The following is a 23,669-nucleotide window of genomic DNA, read 5'->3' on the forward strand; positions in this document are numbered from 1 at the left end:
AAAGAAAAATAGGAAGTAACTGACTGACTGCATGCACCAAAAACCCCAAGAAAGAAATCTCAGGTATTCAGTTTCTTTTTCACAGGCATTGCTAGTTCAAAAAACAAAACTCAGGGAATACTGGCACTTAGAGGAAAAAATGTTTCCACTGTCATTTTAAAATAAGCATTCAAGATGAAAGCTAACAAGTTGCATGGAGCAGAAAGAAAATTAGGTAATGCTAAAACAAATGCTAATAATTTAGTGTAATGTACAAAAATTACCACTTTTACTTAAGTATGCCTTAAGAAAAAAGTACAAATTGTATTTACATAATTATACACTTTGTCTTTGACTTCTTTTTCTTCTTTTTACCATCTTTGCTCATCTTTTCTTTATGTTTTCGAATTTCTCGAACTAATGTATAGAAGGCATCGTCAACACCCTGAAATGCAGAAAAAATATTAAAACATGATCATTTATATATTAAGGTTTGAGATAAATTGATGGAAAAAAAGGGTATTTTACTTATGGAAACATTAATATTGAGAAAGATTACAGAAATTTCCTATTTCTCTTTAGGAAACAGACTTTTAGGATTCTTAAATGTCCTCTTCATATGTATTTTGTCAACATTATAAATAGGAACATAATTTTCACAACAGGCAATGATAATAAATAGCACACAATCTCATAAAGTTAGCAAGTAACTTTTTTCCCAGTAGTAAAACTAAAACCCCATTCATCAAAATACAAATGCATCTGTATTTGTGCATGTGTGTGTGTTTATATGAATTATCCCCAAATTTCTTCCGAATTTTACATAAAAGCCATGCAAGTATATACTATTTCATAAGTATTCAGCAGTATTTGAGTACTGGCTTGCTATTTCTGTAAAATCCATTCAATTTAAATAACTTGCTAAGGAGTAAACAATATTTGAATATGCTTCCAGAAGGTTTTCAAATAAGACACTAAAGTGCTATAGTTTCAACTGATATACTTGTCATGTGAGAAAAAGGTTTAAAAAGACCCCCACATAAGACTTGTAGAGAAGTCACATTTGACTTGTAGTGAAATCACTTGAACGGTATCACAGTTGATGAAATTGGAGATTCTTTTTTTATTTATTACTGTTTTTGTTTCTATTTAGTAAATTGGGTTATTCAAAAGCTAGCAATATAAACACAAATGTCTTATCCCCAAAGAGTTTTTCTGTTTGGTTACTGCCACCTACAAGTATTTACCATCAGCATGGTGGTATTAAAATCAGTTATGGCTAAAAGTGATTTCAAGTTAGAAAAATTTTCAACCTAATAACCCATAACATGAAAAATGGCACTCTGAAAGTAGTAGCAAGACAGCTTTTTAACCCTGTAATACTTGAACTAAATTATAAAAGATCCATAAATCATTTTTTGTCTCGCCAGTTAAAAAGCAAATGAGATGTAAGTAAAAGTATAATAAAAATTTGAAGAAAAAAAATAAGATCCTCTATATATCTTTAAAGGAGCTCTGGTAGTGTAGTGCCTAAGGCACTTGACTACTAACCAGAAGGGCGGTTCAAACCCACCAGTCACTTCTCAGAAGGAAGGTTGGGCAGTCTGCCTCCGTAGTGCTACTTCCTTGGAAACCCAAGGAGGGGTCTCTATGAGTCCGGTCCGACTTGATGGCACATAACAACAACAACAACAACTTATATTTTTAAATCTCTTTCAGTAAAAAACCCACTGATACAGAGTTAACTAAAAACATAACCTGTTAAAATAAAAATGCTTCTAAATCTAGACACTAGAGGGAGTCTGATCAACTAATACACAACAAATTAAGTGTATAAATCAAGCCCTTTTAAGAACAATGAAAAATTGGGTTTTACTAATTGTAATCACCTGTTGAATATTAATAAATATATTAAGTTGTATTATCTTGAAGATAATGTAAGATTAAAAAATTTAATAGTGATCTGACTTCTTTATTGCTTTATGATGATCTTTCAGAATTAATATTTTGAAACAGTAACAAAATTAATTCAAGGGATTTTCTTCCAAGTTACATTTAGCTAATTTTCATAATTTATTATCATCTATAACTCAAAAGAGCATGACTCAATACTTTTAAAGAAGTGAACACGCTTCAAATGAGAGACCTGCCAACATTTAAACAAATAATTATAGGAAAAAAACCAGCATTACTGATTTGAATACTAGGGAATAAAGTCCCCAAACTATACTCACTGATGTCCTCCACTGTCCAATAACATTACTGATAAAATTACAAACTCACATCCTTTTTTTTTTTCTCCCAAAGAGACAGGAAAAGTGACAAACCATTTATCAGCAATACAATAAAGATTCCACAATTAACAGCCTTAATATACTTATATGCTAACCTTCTTAACACACAGGAAAAGTAAAATTTCTAATATAATAAAGAATAATTATTCTTTAGCTTACCAATACTTGACTAGTTTAGAATCAAAAACCCTTATAGAATAGGATGGAATTTTTAAAAGCATCTAATCCAACTTCCCTACACTTCATGAATTTTCTTTCATCACACATCTTTATATAGTCTACTCCATTTCAATTGCTTTTAAAATAAATTATCAATGGCACCTAAATGGTGAAGCTGATAAAATGGAAAACCTTGAGGAGGCTACAAGAAGGCACATTGTAAGGTACAAACAATATACCAGAGACAATGACACTAAGACAGAATTTGATAATATCACCCTCTTCAGAGATTGTGACAGATGCTGTAAGCTCATGTTGTACTGAACTCTACACAATCTTTTTTTAATTAAATAATTTCAGTGATTAGGGAAATGTCACAATGGACCTAAATTGGGCCGCTAATTCCTTTTTCTCATATGGAAACTAATCATTCTCATACATATATGTAAAAGATAAAAGTAGCATCCCAGTAGTTATTTCATTATCACCTGTCCTTTTAGGACTAAAAAACCACAAATCTGCATATATTTATCATTGTCAAATTAGTTTTGGAAATACTACTTGGATTTAAATTTTAAATTTTAAATATTACTAACTATATTTTTTATATAAATACTATCCATATCCACTGAAAATACACGTTTTCAACTTATCATGTCCAACAATTTTTTTTTTTTTTGGACATTTACATGACACAAGTCATTTTGAAAACAGTCTGCACAAATCAGAAATTTCAGAATAGCAGATAGGCATACAGCTTAATTTTAAATAATTAAAAGTATAAAATTTATGTTTAAACAGCTCTACTTTTAAAATCATCTAATAAAGAGACAGTAAAAGGAAAAAATTAAAACTAACTGAAATCTGGTCATGATCACTGCTATTTAAAACATTTTCAAATTGCATTGTAATGTTAAATGTTACCACAAATTCCGTATCTTTAAAATACAGCTTCACATAAGGATCCCTGAAAAACAGTGTGTTCATAAATCTCAATAAAAACGGATGTCAACCCTGCTTTGTTTCTTCTTCTGAGTTTACAGGATTAATATACCACATCTTTTGGGATTCAATCTACTCTTCAGATGTGTATTTTTACACTTTTGTGAGACAGATTCATTATGTCAGACCTAAACTTCATACAATAAAGAGTATCACTTTTTAGATTAATAAGTATAATAAATAATATCCTAGTAGTTTCCTACTGCCTAATATAAGAAATCAAGGATAAAAGAGGGCATTTCAATATAACACAGTAAGTTAAAACAGAGTATTACAGTATTACACTATATTACACTGTAAAACAGTGTTACACTGTAGGAACTCTATCCTTAGCTTAAGGGTTTAAAGAAAAATTCTTAGAGAAGAGAGAAATGGAGAATCATGAAAGATTAGATATTAACTAGTTAATAAGACAAGGGGATAATAATACTGGCATTCCAAATAAGAGCACCAGTTTCAGTCAAAACTCAAGGGAAGGTATAAAATAACAGTGGTTATATAAAGACAATAAAATTGTAACAAGATACAGTTCCTAGAAGTAAGACCAAAAAAGACTAGAGAGGGTAAGAAGGTAGGGCCATACATGATACGCTAAGGAATTTGAGATCTTATTCCATAGGTAACATGAAGACACTGACTAGACTTAAAGAGAACAGTATTTCTTTTATGTGTGTATCTCTGGTTGATGAATGATGGCAGCAACAGGTAAACCAAATAGGTTATCATAGTCCCAATAAGAAATGTAGGGGGTCCGAACTAGTGATGTGCTAAAAGACACAAAACACAGCATCAAAGGAATACATGAGTGCTTCCAAATGGAGGCAAGAAAGAGGAGGTAGTTGTCATCTTAAGAATCCTAGGTAAACGTTGGATAAAAATATGGATGTCAATGCCACTGAGTTAGAGAACACAGGAAGAACAGCTAGCTATTTGCTTGTAAAACATCCAAAAGGAAAACTATGTTCTAAGAGTGGCCCTTTGTCACCTTCTTGGGCCATTCACATTACGACTCTATACCATTTCTTATATTTCACTCTCTTAAAAACAAAAACAAACAAAAAAACCTGTAGGTTATCTCAAAATTTGAGCCCAATTTCCTTTAAAAATAAAGATAATATCACTTCCTAAATATTCAGTTAAGCTAAATCAGACCCTATGAGGAAATGTAGATTAATCTACTATAGCCATCAAAGTTATCTCAATTATAATTAACACCCAATGATGCAAAATAAATGTACTAATTATGGAAACAAACTATAGGTTTCTTATCTTTTAATACTTCAAATTAGAATACCACACCTAATGTTACCTTGGAAAAACATCTGCTTTCTGCCAAAATGCTGAACTTACCAGTTTACATTACAATGCATTTTTTAATTTTCACACAGCCAGGAGTCTTTTCTTCTTTGCTGATTTTTTTCAATCTGTATTGTCGGATCTCTCTCACCAATGTATAAAAAGCATCCTCCACTCTCTGCATTGTAAAACACAACTTCTTTAAAGTTTGTTTCATTGGTAAGAGTAATTTATTGGGACAGCCATGTGCAAGAAGTCTGAAATTATGAGCTTTACCTTAGATTTCTTTTTAAAATAGACGAGATTATTTGAATCAAATAAAGCTGAGGATGCAGATTTAAAATATGGGCTAGAATCCTGGTTTGCCGTAAAAAGTCAGTTTTGTCTTTAATGGAATTAAGAGTATTTTTGTAAAAAATTTTAAATTAAGAATTAGTGAGAGATTATAGAAAACATGAATACATGTATTAGTATTTGTGTTGTTGCCAATTAATGCAATCATTTTAGTTTGCTAGTCATGGAGCTAATCAAAGCTTAAACTAAAGTTAGTGTTTCGACTTAAGGAAAACAGGTGACTCATGTACCACCGATTCTCTACACTTAACCTGCATGGAGACGGGGAGGGTGGTATAATAGGGATGTATAATCTTTACCCAAAAAGTTTAAAAAGGAACTCAAAGCACAGTCAAAAGACTGGAAACCTGAATTCTATCTTCAATTAAAACACTGTCCATTCAATATCTAGGTTCCACAAGTGGAAATGAGACATTGGGACTTTTGTGGCTGGTTAAATAAATTACTTAAATGAAAATGTTAAACAAGGGCTATTCATCATAATATGAAAACATCATAAACTGTTTGAAATATACACATACTTGGTAGCAATGCAATTTTTTATCCTTACTATAATCTTTAAAAAAAAATTTAGAATAGAATCCAATCATACTGGCTTTGTGCCTTATACCCTAATTTAAATACTTTAAGGGGCACAATCCTATATGGCTATATGAAGATCAAAGAGTTGTTGATGTCTTTTCCAGGCCAAAAATGAGGCTGTAGCTGAAGAGGACAGTTAAATGTACTGCTAGCTTATCCAGCAAACATGCCACCCAATGTAGAAGTTTATACCTAAAACTGACATGCAGAGAAATACTAATCTGCATGTAATAAAAATCAACTTAAAGGACATAGTACTTATGTTCATACTTCTAAAAGAATGATGTAAGTGCTTAGGAAAGTGGGTATAGTAATTTCACAGGGTGTAGCACCTGTGAAAGCTGGAATCTATGTTAAGGTGGAAGCCTTTCTGAGAAGGAAACTCAAGTATTTTCCACTAAACAGGAGCAATAGAAAAGTGGTAACATTTCATCCTGTCAAAGCTGGAAAACTTTTGGGACTTGGAAAATATGGCAGTCCTGTGTAGATCCAGCTCTCATACGTTTCACTGTGTATTTTACTGAACGTTTAATTTTAAGTTTATTCTATTCTTTTAAGAATGAATTACTTTGGGGATTGGCATGTTTTAACTCTCTAGAATTGGTAACATCACTCTTTTTATTGAATCAAATATGACAAAATGGACCCAGCATCAAAAAAGCTAATATATATCAAAAGTATACATTTGTAGTTTTAAATTCAGTCAGGCAAAGAGAATCAGCCCCTCAAATGTTAACTGAAATTAAGCTAGGGCTTAATTTTTGCATGGAGAAGGCATTCCTCTCTCTATTGCCTGGAACAACTGAAAAAAAAAAAAAAACCCTCAATGTTTTAGAGTACATTAATTTTTACAAATCTCAAGAGTATATTAAGAACTACTTCAGTAGAGTTCAATAATTTACCTTAAAAAAAAAAAAACCTCTTAATTACTGATAAAATTAAGTTTCAATTAAGAAACAAGTATTTAAATATGTTTAGGGTTAAGTCTCAACTAACTAACATATATCACCTAGTGGAGTATTTCTATTGAATGATCTATTAAAAAAATCATTATAACCCAAGAAAATTTGTATCTTATTTTTAATGAGATCAATTTAATCAACTAGCTAGCTAAGCCAACTACAAGAAAAATTTCTAACCATTTTCCAAACTCATTTAAGTATGTTAGTACTTTAAATTAAATCTTTACTTGTACCTACATATAGTTTTTTTGGATAGTTTATATTTACCATTAATTCTCAAAGGATCTATTTTCACTCATATGTCCTTGAAAAAATTATGTATTACAATCGTTTATTATTAAGCAAGATAAATAATTTAAGGCATTAAAATGATTTCTTTGCCAAGCATGAGCTGGCATTTAAAATATTTTCACAAATGATTATCTTTCAACTTGAAAATCAATTCAAGAAATTTACAAAAAAATATATATATATATACACACACACACACACACATAAATTATATATATATGTAAATAAACCAGGTAAAAGCTCATATTTTCTTAAGAATGTAAACTGTTTATTTTACTTTATTTTTTAAGTTACAAGGTGATTGTAGAAATGCCAAAACATATGCTATAAAGGGGGAAAATAGAGTATTGGTCCTCTATTAATTTAGCAGAAACAAATTTTGATTACAACTTATTTTTAAAGTAATTTTGAATGTGTTTACTTTTTAAGTGTGAACATCCCCATCACCAATACTAGAATATGATTTTTGTTTCCAGCAATGCAGAGAGAGAATTGGAAGTTAATAACTGAAGAGATTTCTACCCACCACCAAAAATTCAGTGAGGACTTCAGTGGCTAAAACAATTTTAGAAATAGTTATTCCAGAATGACTTTTTCCATTTTCATTTTATGATTATGAAATTTAAATTAGATTTTAAAGAGCCATACTTTCTCAAACTTAAATTAGTTATTATTTATTGATATTAACCTCTAAAGCCTGACATTAGGAGGACATCAAGAGCACATGAGAACATTGTTATTTATCCTTGTTTGTACTTTAAGCCACTGGCACTGACTCTTATTTTAAGAAAGTGCATATATTTCATATGCATATGAAATAGGATACTGATTTCATATTCCAAAATGTGTAAGCTATATTCTCAGTAACAGCAAAAAAAAAAAAAAAAAAGTGTAGGTAACTTTTTAAGATAATATATAGACAAAACATATCTAATACCAACTGTGGCCAGTCACTAAGTTCTTAAATGGCACAAAATGATTTGTTCTTGAGACTATGGCTTTTTGCCACATAAACTCATTTTCAAATGTCACTTATTACGAACAAGTGAAAATATTTACATAGGAACAAAAGTAATATAAGTTTAAATATCTAAGTATATTAAAACAAAGAGCTTTCACATTTTCAGTTCAGCTATTATCTAACCATACTTGTGAGATGATGGAAATAGAGCACTCCATACAGGAGAAGGAAGAGTTAAGCAAATAGGATCATTCTACAACCTGGTGCCTAAGGAGCCCTGGAAAGGAGCTCTGGTGGTATAGTGGTTAAGGCATTTGGCTGCTAACCAAAAAGGTCAGTGGTTGAAACCCACCAACTGCTCGTGGAAGAATGATGAGACAGTCTGCTTCCATGAAGATTTACATCTTTGGAAACCCAATGGGGGTCAACCGTAAGTCAGAATCTACTCCATGGCAGTGAATTTGGTTTTGGTGAGGGAGCCCTGGTGGTACAGTGGTTAAGGCTGCTAACAGAAAGGGTTGGTTGGTTATAAACCCAACATGTGGCAGTCCGCTTCCCTAAAGACTTACAGCCTTGGAACTAAGGGGCAGTTCTACTGTGTCTTATACGGTCCTTATGAGTTGGAGTCCACTTGTAGACAATGGATAATGCTCTTTCACTAAAAGATTTCATTTTAAACAAGTATTTGTTCCTGTGGAATGGCTCACTGTAAGCAAAATGTCTTGCAAATTCTTACAAGGAAACAACACATCAAATGCTTTAATTTACACAACTTATACAAGAATACCAGGATTCCTGGGGGAGGGAAGTGGGAGGAACAAGAAGTATTTTTAAATGCAACTTTGTATCACTGAATTTCTCAAGAAACCTTGCCAAATAATAGCCCAGTTGGGGTACTATTTAAATGCATCACTACCAGCACTTGGTAAACTCTGTGTGGTGTATAGCAGGTGCTCAGCAATTATTTCGCTGATTTTTAACTCATAAAAAGCTGAAATTCAAAATACTGTTTTCATGTACACAAATTCTATTAAATATAGAAATGTATCACATAAAGAATTTTCTGTTTTGCTCGTTAAAATTAATTTGCAGTCAATGTCATGAGAAAAAGTGTATGTGAACTACTTATATGGAAAATGAATTTGCTCTGTAAACTCTCACCCAAATCACAATAAAAATTTAAAAATAAAGTAATAATTTTATCAGAAATGTTCCTTAATGGAGATCTTCTAACTAATTTAAGTAGCTAACACTGAATACAAACCAGGAAATTAATCACTCAACATTTTTTAAGTTCGTGAAATTAATGTTTACCTGCTAATATTGAGATCTCTAGAAATTAAAAAAACTGTAACAAGAGTATCAGATAATCTAAGAACTCTATTCCTCACTGAACCCTTCTCACTTTGATTTTAGCAGAATGGAAAATAAAAAGCTGATTCCCATGGTGTCAACTTTCCAGTTTCAACAGCCTTGGCCAACACTGCCATGCACTGCACAAACTGGCCAGAAAAATCAGTTTGTTTCTAACTGCCCATATAAATGTGAACTAAGTAACAGAAAACAGGGGCCAAATACAGCATACCAGCGGAAAATAAAAACTTATTTGGCCTTTCAGATGTAGACTAACATGACTGTAACCCAAACCAACCAACCCACTGCCACAGAGTTGATTCCAACCCACTGCCACAGAGTTGATTCCGATGCATAGAGACACGGTAGGACAAAGCAGAACTGTCCTGTAGTTTCCAAGGCTATGTATAAATCTTTACAGAAGCAGACTGCCTCATCTTTCTCCTGTGGAGCAGCTGGTGGGTTCGAACCTCCAACCTTCTGGTTAGCAGCCAAATGCTTTAACCAATGCACCACCAGAGCCCCTTAAAATGATTTTTAAAGACTGTGTAATTCATTACATTCAAACTACATAACGGACTTCTTAAAATTACAAAGTCATCAAGCTGATGAAAAATGTAGTCTTTAATCCTTATCTTAAAAAGTACTAAAGTAAAATTCCTAATGTTAGATGGTAAAATTTAAGTTGAAATTCTGACCTAACTTCTACTATTAAATCTAACATTGTAAAATTCCCCTGGGAATCAGGGATTAGCAAACTACAACTCCCAGGACAAATGTAACCACAGCCTATTTCTGTACTACCCACAAACTAATAATGACTTTTGCATTTTTACAGAGTTGTTATTAAAAAAAAAAAAAAAAAGAAGAAGAAGAAAAGCAGGCAGCAGATGTCATCTCCACAAAGCCCAAAATATTTACTATCTGACTCTTTACAGAAGAAGTTTGCTAGCCCCTGCTTTACAAGAACTTCTGAATCCATGTTCTCGTCCTACTAACCTGAATATACTTTTTTTTGGTTTTTGTGTTTCAAAGTTAAAGATGCAGACCAAAATTAGGGCATGAAACAAGCAGCTGCTTAATAAAATACAACAAGGATATTCATATTTATTTTGTTCAAAAAACAATTTAAAAAAAAACCTAGTAAATAATGAACAACAAATGAAATACTCTGCAGAAAGCAGGACTTTAAATTTTATTCATTAAAAACTAGAAACATAAAATTTCTAATCTCTACAATTTCATTTTATAATCTTTACAGTAACTTAGAATAGCTCTTTAAAGTCTTCCAAAAGCATGCAAATATCAAATTAATTTCAACAAAGGAAAATGAATAATTTTGAAGGCAAATTCATTCCTAAGGAAATCAACAAGTCTATTTAATAATAAAAAGAAATAAAAGGTCAGAAATTAAATTATCTAAGCAACATAAATTACATAAGGACATCAATAAAACAAGAGACAATTATAAGGAAAAGTTGAGTGCTAGAAGGTTAGGAACTACAAACATTCCTGTATACTACATTCTTCTTTAATTAGATGATGATCCACATAAATGTCTACAAAGGAAATTTAAGTTAATCCACTTCCATATCATACATTCAGCATATACTTTTAAAACAAATACACAAGGCCACAAAGCATCATAAAACCTAAAAATTTACTTTAAAAGTAATTCAGGTAGTTTACTGTTTAATCATGGTAACCATACAACAAGGAAATAAAGATATGGCTATTTTAGGCTCTTATCAGATGAGAAGTGGAGGGCTACAATGTGAGAATAAAAGACAACTCACAACAACACTGAGCCCTGGTAGTGCAACAGTTATGTGTTTGGCTGCTGACAGAAAGGTTGGTGTAACCCACTCAAGCAGCTCCATAGGAGAAAGATGTAGTGATCTACTTCTGTAAAGATTACAGCCTAGAACACCCAATGGGGCAGTTCTACTCTATCCCATGGGGTCGTGGAGTCCAAATTCATCTCAAGGCACTAAACAACAATTGCCTTTCTACTCAAAGTGTGGACTATGTCCCGAAATCAGCATCACCTGAGAGCTTGTAAGAAATGCAGAATCTCAGGTCCCAATCCAGACCTACTGAACCAGAACCTGGGTTTTAAACAGCAGCACTGTTGAGCTGTATGCATATAAAAGTATGACAGGCACAGCTTTTTTTCTTTGTGAAACACAGAGTAGTATGTTTACTAGTCTAAAAAGCATCTTTTAAAATATAAATAATGAAACTATAGTAAAATGTTAATAGAATATAAGTATTAAGTTTGCAAATGTGTTCTGTGAAATTCTTTTTATTTTATAAATGAAAAATTTTGTAAGAAAATGGTATAGGGAAATATAATAAATTATAGTAAAATCATGATTTCTGAGTACCTTTTCTCCTCAGGAAAATCAAAACGCAGGCCAGCGAAGACCAGTAAAATTTAGACAAAATCAAACTTCTTCCTAGTTTTTGGGTCTTGGGAATGGATTTGAATGAAATCTTAATTCTAAAATAAAGTGATGTGATATATATCAAAGTCTCTTTAACTATAAATTAGGTATTAGTAAAATCATTACAAATGAAACACCTATACTACAAAAAAAATGGTAAAACTGCAGAAACACTCAAAATAGAATTTGTTGTTTTTTTATTGTGTACCAAATTTGTACATATTTCTAGGCGGAGGTACATATGAACTTACACATGAATAGACATATATACTAGTTGAATGATTACTTTTCAATTTTTATCCCCTTACAAATTTCAGTAAGAGTTCTCAAATACCTGCTTTTAAACATTTAACTATGTACTGAGTTGTCCTTGATTTTTGTATGTTACATTACAGAAAGTAAATTCTACTCTACAAAATCAGTTTTCTGGGCTCATAAGTACATGTAACCAGAAAAAGCCCAAAACAAATGCTCACTTTCTATGGAACATAAATTGATCAATACTTTTGTTGTTGTTGTTATGTGCCCTTGAGTCAGACCCGACTCACAGTGACCCCTCCTTGGGTTTCCGAGGCAGTATCACTACAGAAGTAGATTGCCCCATCTTCCTTCCAAGGAGTGGCTGGTGGGTTTGAACCGCCAGCCTTCTGGTTAGCAGTCAAGTGCCTTAGGCACTATACTACCAGAGCTCCTAGATCAATACCTTAGAGTATATAAAAATTATATTCCATCATATACTTGTATATTCTTTTCTAGGATTTTTCTTTCCTGTATGTTAAACAAATAGGTTAAAATAGTATCAACTGAAATTATTTTTTTTTACCCAGAAAAGTTATTTTTAAAATGAAGATAATTTTTGAAACAAAATTCAGGGTCCATTTGGCACTGATTTTTGTAAGAAAAATGCAGTAAACGAGTAACTGAGAACTTCAATTTACCTTCTAGATACTCTCCTGCTTTAAGGAAAACCTCATCCAAAATAAACACACCATTAAAAAAAAATTCTGCCAAAGTAAAATTCTTCAAATACAACAAAATTTAAAATTTAACCTAGAAACGTATGACATAATGCCCTTAAAAGCACTTCTAAAATAGGAAACACAAAATTTGTTACCCAGTTCTTTCTCTTCATATTTATAAGAGTGAAAAACTTCCAACATTTTTTGAATTCTGCGTGTTAGGAGTTGAAGAGAAATTTTCAATATGGGAAGAAACCAAATCCAAAAGTATTATCATGGATACTGCATTAAGAATGCTACCTTCTTATTTCCTTAAGAGAACATTACCAAACAAACATTTCCTTTTTTGCCATAATGGAGCAAAAAACTGATAAATCACATTAAGTAACTATCCTATTAGGTATGTACATCTATTAATGTTCTCACCCTCCTGACCCTATAAAGTTATTAGGATATTTATTAGTAAATTATAATTAATGGCTGAAATATATTGATTTTAAAATATAAATAAATGTGTATTTGTTAGTCTTACTTACCTGTCTTGTCTTTGCTGATGTTTCAATAAAAGGAATTCCATAACTTCTTGCTAAGTCCTGAGCTTGTTTTGTGTCTACTGTTCTAGAAGGCAAATCACATTTATTTCCTACTAGGACCATAGGTACATCTTCAGAGTCTTTAACTCTTTTTATTTGTTCTCTGCAGAGGAAAAAAAGTTACAGCAGAGACATTTAGTAACTCAAAAAAATCTTTCCAAAATTGTCCACAACTTTTGTTATATAAAATTTGGCTGAAAGAAGACTTTAGTGTAATTGTTTCTATCACACCAAATTTTCCTTCTCTTCTAGATCGAATTATATTTTTTCTCCCTCTTAAAGAGAACTCTTATATATCCCTTAAAAGATGAAATACTTAGAAATATAGCAAAACTACAGTATAATAGATTCATATGCAGACAGGTCACAAAGATAAAACAGTATTGAAGAATTCTAGACTGAAAAAGTTCAATGCCCGATTTAAAAAATGTACTCTTAGAAATATAACCTTTTTTGCTAAGTGTACATATGTAATTTAAAATATTTTTATAAAAATGTAAGTTATAGTATTAACATAATTCTCACAATCCTTCATCAAAAAAAAAATATCAAATGGAAAGATTCTGATTTCTACATCTGACAATACTGAACTCACTATGCGATTTCTTCTGTTCAAAGTCCTTCTTTCTATGTGCTGTTTTTCTGTGTAAGATGTGTATAAAATGAACATTTGGGGAAGATAATATTCTTCACAGCTTCAGGTGAACTTCAAAGATGCAGCATAGAAGAATGAGCAAGAGTCAGTTGGTTCCAACCCCCGGTTGCTCTATCTATTAACCATTATACCACCAAAAAAACCAAGCTCACTGCTGTCAAGTCAGTCTAACTCATAGCGACCCCTCCATGGGATTCTCAGGTGGTATCAATACGGAAGTAGACTGCCCAACCTTCCTTCTGAGGAGTGGCTGGTGGGTTTGAACCGCCAGGCTCTGGTTAGCAGTCAAATGCACTACGCCACCAGAGCTCTACAAACAATACTACCACTACCCAAATTTCTTTTCGTCTATTACTACAGAGTAAACATGCTATAGTCACTATTACTTAGGTGTAATTTTAAATCTTAATGAGGCTAACTCACTGCTGTATGATATAGCCTGTAAGTAGGATATTGCTTAATATATAGTCTTATGAAAACTGTATGCCTTCAAAGAAACAGAATATAAAATCTATTTAATAACTATTGAAAAAGTAGTCAGTTTTATGCAGTCTTGTCACAGTCTTTGAAAATGGTAATTGCTCTAATTCTTCAATCTGAGTTTTGTTTTGTTGTTTAATATCCTATGCTGATACTTACTCAATTCCAAGAAATTGCCCAAAAGGTACTGGATTATTTTTAAAGCTATTTTTTTTAGTTACACCATCTCAAAATCACCGTATATTTTTGTTTATGGTATTCATTTTTATGATACCTCACTGTTGTCAGTCGATTCGACTCATAGCAACCCCTCCCTGGTTTTCCAAGGTATTATCTCTATGGAAGTAGATTACCCAATCTTCCTTCTGAGGAGCGGCTGGTGGGCTTGAACTGCCAGCTTTCTGGTTAGCAGTCAAATGCCTTAGGTACTATGCCACCAGAGCACCTCATTTTTATGATGGATAAAAAAAAAATATTAATCTCTTTTCTCTAGCAATAGAGTGGTTAAAAGCACAAGGTTTCAATGCCATCCTCATCACTATCTCCATAATCTGGGATAAATTACTTGATTGCGCTAATCCTCAAGAACTCTTTTGGAAAATGAGGATATTACTTACCTCATGAAACTTATTTTAAAATTTAAATTAGGTAAATATATGCATAGTGCTTAGCAAAGACTCAATAATGGAAGCTACAATTACTCCTTAATGTCAATTTATTATATTTAATCTATGACCTGATGTACCAAATAATACACCTTATGTATCTTATTTCTACACAAGTGATGTTAGTTCTCTTGTATTCTAAATAGTATTACCTATGTGAAAGTTGAAAACACACACACATAAGACTAGAAGTGAACACGTTACATATGGAAAGTTTTACTCCTTTTCCTTTGTTTAATCTCAATAATCAAAATTCAGTTAATCATACTATACTATAATGCTTCGTTCCACATCAGATACTGTATGTTGTTCTTTAATAAAGTATGTCCTGATAAAATACTGACCAGTATAGTGACGAGCTAAATACTTGTATGAACAATTAAGCCTCTGAAACTGGAAAAGGTCTCTAATTCGATTCTACTTGAGGTCAAGTTCTAACTTTAAATTGCATTCTATTACTGGGTTAAATCATATGAAACTGCCATTTTTGCAAGCCAAAAACTTTTTACTATTGTCAGTTTCATATGGTTCATCCAAAAATTGGTAGATTTTTAAGACTATAGTATAGTTCTGGTTACTTACCTCACTCATTTTAGGTTGCTACATTTTCTTTGCCTCATCTGTCTCACTACTTTGGGTTACATTTTTGAATTGTATGTATTTTTTTAAACTCGCTTAAATCTTTTTCTTGAATAAAATAGACCGTAACATTATAGAACAGTTCCTAATCTTCAGCTTTACAAAGATTTGGTGGCAGTATTGCTCAGTGGTTAAGAACATAAACTCTGGAGCCAGACTATCTGGATTTGAATCCAAGCTCTGTCTCTTACTATATGACTTTAGCCAAATTACTTACATATTTTTTCCCTCATGTGCTTATCTGGAAAGGGATAATTACAGCTCCATCCTTAAAAGGTCATTTGTAGGATTAAATAATATATGTAAAGAACTTAGAATCTTTCCTGGAATCAAGTGCTTAGTAAATAATTACTACTGAGTAACTCATGGCTAATCCTTGTAATTCTACATTATAGTGTAGAAACTGTCAAGTATGAAAATAATTTTTAATCTGTCATTTTAACAATAAAGAAAACTGTAACTGCCTAAATCTCATTCTTTACAACATTTCATGTTCTATTTTACTCTACCACTCCTACATCCCATCCAAAGTAACGTAACTGTTATAATTCAGAGAATATTGCTAGAATCTTAGTAACCATATCAAAATTACCTAGAACCTTTCTCAAAGTATCCTTTACTGGGTCCTAATCCAAGAGGAACATAATCAGAATCTCCAGAGAGCACTGACATGGATCTTGGGAAAGAACTACTTTATTACAGAATAAAATAAATTTTTTGGTTTTAAAGCAATTCTGGCCTAAGTTAAATATCCTTTCTACTATGGTTACATGGCTTTTTGCACAGGCTATTAAGACATTTACTTCTAATGACCTACTAGTCAATACAACTATGAGGGATTTGCAGTATTTAGAAATTAACAAAATCCTTTAATTCCTAAATCTGTTACTTTCTTAAAAGTAACAGAACTACTTCAAAAGTTTTCATTTTTGGATTGTGTTACAATTGGCTCACTTGATTTGATTTAAACCCACCTATAATGGTGAATATCTTCAAATGATTTAGTATTATTTATTGCAAATACACAAAGAAAGCCCTCCCCAGTCCTCATGTACTGGTCCCTCATTGCACTGTATTCCTCTTGACCTGCTGTGTCGAGAATATCCAAGAGACAGGTTTCTCCATCAATTACTACTTGTTTCCTGTAGGAATCCTGAGAAGGGAGAAACATAGTCGGGATTATTAGAGTGCACCTTTAACTTTTAAAAAGGAGTTATGCAGAGATTCAACAATATCAGTGCACACATCAATTAACAAAAAGACTCAAATTAGCTATTAAAAAAAAAAGTAAGTTTCACAAAAATGGCATAGTTATACCAACTCTATTAATTCAGGCTGATTTAGATGACAAGAAAAATCAATTAACTTACAAATACAATATTTTTACACAAATAATGTGCACTTACATGTTTTTTGCCAACTGCACAACCCCCTTGAGCATTATTTTCCTAAGTATGCTATGCTCTTTGTATGTGTTAGAATGTTATTTATATGGGTGTGTTATTTGCCAAAAAATCCAGTTAACTGTCATGTATCTAATCTATCTTACTTATTCCGCCAAAGGAGTACCTAAGAGAATGGTCAATACTAAGAAGTCTAATGTCCCTTGTCCATTCTGAAAAACGTGGAACCAATATCTAACAGCCAGATGGACAGTGTAACTCTAAATTCCTGAAATGTGTCCTCTGCAAATTCTATGAGGCCTCTATTATAAGAAGAGCAAGAGAAAAGGGAGACTACTAGACTTAGTAAAGGAAGGGTGTAAGAAACTTAACAGAATCTTGAAATGAACACCAGATTTTCCACTGACTTCTGAGTAATACTTACGTCTAAAAGATTTCACAAACCCTTCACCAAAACAGGCCTCAAAAAGTAAAGAAAGGGGATGGTACGATGTGAAGTCAAAGAAAAGAGGCAGACCTGATAATTGGTATTGAGTGTAACCATAAGAACACCGTATCTTATTGTTCTTTACATGGACTGCAGAACTGGTGTCCTTAGTTCATGAATCGCTTTATAGACTATTGTTGTTGTTATGTGCCCTTGAGTCAGACCTGACTCATAGTGACCCCTCCTTCGGTTTCTGAGGCAGTATCACTACAGAAGTAGATTGCCCCATCTTCCTTCCAAGGAGTGGCTGGTGGGTTTGAACCGCCAGCTTTCTGGTTAGCAGTCAGGTGCCTTAGGCACTACGCTACCAGAACTTACAGTTTTCTGTAAGCCTATAAAGAATTTGAAAGCCACGGACAAACCATTAAGATAAACCCACTAACCAGAACACTTCTTTGTCACTGTTCTATTATAATATACTAGAGTTACCCAGCATGCTCACCTTTCAACCTAGGTTTCCAACTCAGTCAAGTTTATAGACTAACCTATCATAAATAAATAGTCATTAAAAATCATCTTTTGATAAAAATGTTTGAAGAAAGCTCACAGTATATGAATAGAAAGACATACACACACACATACATGTAACACAATCCCAAAATAAATACATTTTTGTATAAATGTTGTCTGTATACATATTTAAAACTTGGTTGCACATACTACAAAATGCTAACAATGGCTATGTCTTTGGTGGAGGGAATAAAGAGAACATTTATCTCTTATCTTTTAAACTCAACTGTATTTTCCAAATTGTCAACAATAAAAATCAGTTATCTTACCAGTCAGGAAAAAAAAAGGATGGATATATATTTTTTTTGTTTATTTAGAGATTCTATACTTTCTAGAGCCACACAAATCTGCATAATACCTAAGGCGTGGCTGTAATATTACTCACCATCTGCCCACATATAATGCCTCTAAGATGTATTTCAATAAAGTCCTATTTATATAATTTTCAAACACTTTGTATTTCACAAGTGTATAATTGGAGTATTAGTCATTTCTGTATGTATTTTATAAGATCTTTCCATGATGAATACTCTTCCAAAAGGATTGAAAAACAGGAAAAGCAGTCCCTATTCACCAATATATCTCATTCCTATTATCTTTTCTGAAAATATTAAAAGCAAAGTCCTGGGTCACATTCCATTAGAGAAAAGAAATAATCTATAACCTAACAAACAATACTTATGATGAGAAATAATAAAGTTAAGATTAAAAATTCAGTATTTCCAAACTCAACCAAACTTCAGCCCCAGCCCATGCCCTAGTCCCAAACTCAACTCTGACCCCAACCATAGCTCTTGCCTCATCCCCAGCCCCAATCCCAACCAGACTGACAGAAATTAAAAGAAAAAATATAAACTCCATTGTTAGCAAGTGGTGGTGAAATTGGTATTGTTTCAATATCCATTTCTTTGAAGACTAATAAAGTTTTATAGCTTTTTTAAAAGTAATTTCATATTTATTGCTATCACTCATGTCCTTTGCCCATTTGGAATTTTCATCTTTTTTCTGCACTAACTTATATACAACACAGTTGTATACTACATACACAGTTTATATTACATGCCTTTAAATGTTATTTTGATGTACAGAAAGTTTTCTGTAAACCTATAAAGAATTTGAAAGCCATGGACAAACCATTAAATAAGATAAACCCACTGACCAGAACACTTCTTTGTCATTGTTCTATTATAATGTACCGGAGTTACCCAGCATGCTCACCTTTCAACCTAGGTTTCCAACTCAGGCAAGTAACCCAGATAAGGGAAGACATATTATAATAAACAAGCAAACAAAAACCTAAAGAAATTAATAACTTTTATTAAAGGTAACCACATTACTATTAATAGTAATTACAAAAAGAAAAAAAAAAAACAAACCAACACACTCACTGCTATAGAGTTGATTCCGACTCATAGCGACCCCTCTTAGGTCTGTGAGGTGGTATCTCTACAGAAGTAGATTGCGCAGTCTTCCTTCCAAGGAGTGGCTGGTGGTTTGAACCGCCAGCCTTCTGGTTAGCAGTCAAATGCCTCAGGCACTATGCTCCTATAGTAATTACAGCAGCCAGCATTTACTGGGCCCTTACTTATGTGTCAGATACTGTGACAAGCACAATACCCCATTTAATCCTCATCTTTACGTGCTATTAACTCTATTAGATGCTCTTGCAAATATGAATAGGAAATGTCAGCTAAAATAGTTAGGGATTTACTTTTGATTTAATTCCTAATATGTCAAGCATTGTAAGTAATATTCATATACAGCTTAATAATAAACACCAATAGATTCATTTAATGTTCAAGTATTTTACGTTACCATTCTAAAAGGCTATGTGAATTGGTTATAGAATGATGTGCTCCACACTATTGGTTGTTGTCATTGTTAGGTGCCATCCAGTTGGTTCCAACTCATAGCCACCCTATGAACAACAGAACAAAAGACTGTCTGGCCCCATATCATCCTCACAATCGTTGCTATGTTTGAGCCCATCACTGCATTAAGTCAATCCATCTCATTGAAGGTCTTCCTCTTTTTTGCTGACCTTTTCCAGCATGATGTCCTTCTCCAGGGATGGTCCCTCCTAATATAATGCTACTGGTTGTAAGTCACCAAAAATTATTATAGACAGCTAGTTCTCAAAGACAACTAGAAATGTGTGCAATAGCCTGATAATTCAGAATTATAATAGAGTAGAAACAAGGAATTTAGAGTCTGTAGACACAGGTTTATTAGCTCCCCTCCCACTCACCTTGCACTGTAGCAACATTTACTGAAAATCCATGAAGCTTCATATACTGCACCAAGCATTAAACAATTTATGACCTCAAGAAATTTAGTCTAATGGAAGAGCTATGAATGTAAACAGATGATTAAAATATAATGAAATAAATGCAGCATTGTATGCAAGACAAAGTACAAAGGTGGCACACAGGAAGAGAAATCAACTCGTTTGTACGAATCAAGAAAGATGGTGGAGCAGGGGGTCATTCCATACAGGAAGGAACAAAGAAAATGTGCAGAGACATAAAACAGCATGTTGAGAACATGGAGCCAGAGTTCTCATCACAGGAGAAAGGAGACAGAGCAAGGTGAGGAAGAATGATCAACTCATTATTATGTAATAAAACATATTCCCTAGCTCTGTCCATTGAAAACGATCTAGAAGCTGCGATACCCCAGTAGAAATAAGCATACCTAATACCACGTCTTGATTTCCAGATATCACTGACCTCTAAAAGGAACTGGGCTCCTGAGATAAATGGCTAAATCCAGAGCTGGGAAAGAATAAGGTAAACCTGGTACATGTTGTGCCAGAAAGTGAAAATCGGCTCAAAAACTGACAGGGACATGTCAAAAGAATACAGAAGCCAATCTGAATGGGATTCTGCTGGCCATGTCAAAAACAAATGAGTATCAAAATAATTATAGCAAGAGATTTTAACACATAAAAAAAAAAGAATCCATGATTCAATACTGATACAAATAAAGCAAACCAAACAAATAAATAAGGAAGACATGAAAGAGCTCCAATTTATGGTAGACTCCAATAATAGGTAGACATAATGATAGTCAGATGACTACCATTTAGCAACCACCAGGGTAGTAATTCATTCAGGCAAGAAGCATCAGTGGATGCTAAATCCCACTGGTGTGCAAATATGTTGGAAAACAGAATATTTATTGTCTCAAAACATCTCTCCAGAGAGTACTTATTAATTTAAAGGAACTAAAGATGCTTTACAGAGAGAAATGTGACAGACAATACTTTAACTAAATAATGCTAACATCACCAATAATAGGACAAACCAACATCATGTGCTTACTGATGTGACGCACTGAGGACACAACATCATTTATATATGTTCCTGCCCAAATGTTTTAATCTAACTCTGAGCAAGAAAAACAATCTAAACTAAACCTACACTAAAGGACAATCTTTAAACAGCTGGCCTGAATTCTTCAAAAAGTGCCATTTCAGAAAAGACAAAAGTAAGGTTGATAGATAAGACAGTTCTAGATTAAGAGAGACTCTAAGACATAACTGTTTATCCTGAATCGGGGGGGGGGGAGGAGTTGCTAAAAGGACATTTTTGGAATTGACAAAAATCTGAATACGGACTATGTATAACAATATTGTATCAACGTTAAATTTCCCAAGTTTTGTTACTGTATGGTTATACGAAGAAATACTTTTGTTGTTAGAAAAGCCTCAACAAACTTTCTCTGTCCAAATAAATATTTTAGGCTTTGCAGGCCATACCGGTCTCTGTTGCAACAACTCAACTCTGCCATTGTAACACTGTGAAAGCAGCCACAGACAACATGTAAACGTGACTATGGCTGTAAGCTAATAAAACTGTTTACCAAACTAGGAGAAAGGCTGCATTTGGCCAACTGGCCATAGTTTGCAGACCCCTATCTTAGAAGGTAGAGGTTTAGACATGAAAAGTCATGACACGTGCAACTTACTCTCAACAAAAATTCTGCAAAAAATAATATATTAACTTATGTGTATGTGTGTGTATACATGTATATACAAATATACGGAAAACAAGGCAAAAGATTAACTAGTGAATCTATTAAAGATAATTGGCATTCATTTCACTATTTTTAAGACTTTTTGATATTTTTCAAAATAGTTAAAAACTACCTAAGGTAGCAATAACTGTCCCTCCTTAATCCTTCCAAATATTTTATTTCTACTAATTTTATTATAACAATAATATATAACTAGTACCATAAACCTAGCCAGAGACAATAAAAGAGATGCAAAAAATATAATGTCTTCCTAAAGTACACGGTTGTTGCTAGCTACTGTCCAGGCAATTCTGACTCATTTCAGAATTCAACCCCATGTGTGCAGAATGGAACTGTGACGCCTTACAGAAGCAGATCAACCACCCTGGGTTGTGAGGTGCCTCTGGGTGGTTTCAAACTGCTAATTTCCCACTAGTAGTCAAGCACTTAACCACTTGCACCACCCAGGGACTTCCTAAAATATAAAGTCTCTAAATTAAGATATATATAATTAGGATCAGAGTCCCTGGGCGGTACAAATGGTTAAGCACTCAACTGCTAATTGAAACGTTGGTTATTTGAACTCACCCAGAGGCACCTCAAAAGACAAGCTTGGTGATCTACTTCCAAAAGGTCGCATCTTGAAAACCCTATGCAGGAGATCTACCTTGCATACAAGGGGATGCCATGAGTCAGAAAGTGGGCACTAAATAAAATTTATGAAATTAAGCAATTAGTAATATTTTACCATCAGAACCTTAAAAGATGGGAAACCATAAAAACATTTTTTCTTTCCTTTATTTCCATTACTAACTTTCATTTTTATGTTTTTAATGCTTTGTAAGAACCCAAACTCACAAACCAAACTCATTGCCATCAAGTCGATTCTGACTCACAGCAACCCCCCCATTGGTTTCCAAAGCTGCAGAGGCTAGTAGGTATGAACCACTGACCTTCTGGTTAGCAACCAAGCAGCTCAATCACTACACCTCCAATGTTTTTTAAAAGGAACCAAGGTAGAATAAAGGAGCCCTGCTGGTGCAGCAGTTAAAGCACTAAGCTGCTAACCAACAAGATCAGCAGTGCGAACCCCCAGCCGCTCCACGAGAGAAAAGATGTGGTAGTCTGCTTCTGTAAAGATTTATAGCCTTGCAAAAATGTGTACAGGAATTCTACTCTCTTATAGAGCAACTGAGTCTGATTCAACTCAGTGGATTTTTGGTTTTAAGGTAGACTAAAACATACCCAATAATTTTTAGCATTCAAGCCTAAATAAATACTTATGCTTAAGTTAACTAAATACAGTACGTTCGTTTTGTGTTATTTTATTCTAAAAATCAGGTGCTTCATTACAACTATTCTACAGCTCTATGAAATCTATAAAATGTCAACTCTCACAATTTGCCACTTTTGAATAGGCCCTTCTCAACACCTTAGTAACACCACAAAGCTCTGTGCTCTGTCACATATCTCCTCTATATAGCAAAGGAATTCAGAGAGCCACCCCAAACCAAACCAAACCACTGCCATCGAGTTAATTCTGACTCCCAGAAACGCTAAAGGACAGAGCAGCACTGCCCC

At 33.2% G+C, this 23,669-nt stretch overlaps 1 protein-coding gene across 1 annotated transcript in view; it reads right to left on the reverse strand.

Moving 5' to 3' along the window:
- Positions 1-307: 307 nt before the first annotated feature.
- The window catches only part of KRAS (KRAS proto-oncogene, GTPase), a 28,919-nt gene continuing 5,557 nt past the window's right edge, over positions 308-23,669 (reverse strand). The window contains exons 2-4 of the mRNA XM_042782175.1: positions 16,646-16,824; positions 13,176-13,335; positions 308-424 (exon numbers count right to left, since the gene is read on the reverse strand). Coding sequence (XP_042638109.1) covers positions 308-424; positions 13,176-13,335; positions 16,646-16,824 — 456 coding nt within the window. The remainder of the gene's footprint in view (positions 425-13,175; positions 13,336-16,645; positions 16,825-23,669) is intronic.

This window comes from Orycteropus afer, unplaced genomic scaffold, assembly GCF_000298275.1.
Source record: "Orycteropus afer afer isolate SDZICR_OR568_19922 unplaced genomic scaffold, OryAfe1.0 scaffold00254, whole genome shotgun sequence".
Classification (NCBI taxonomy): Eukaryota; Metazoa; Chordata; class Mammalia; order Tubulidentata; family Orycteropodidae; genus Orycteropus; species Orycteropus afer.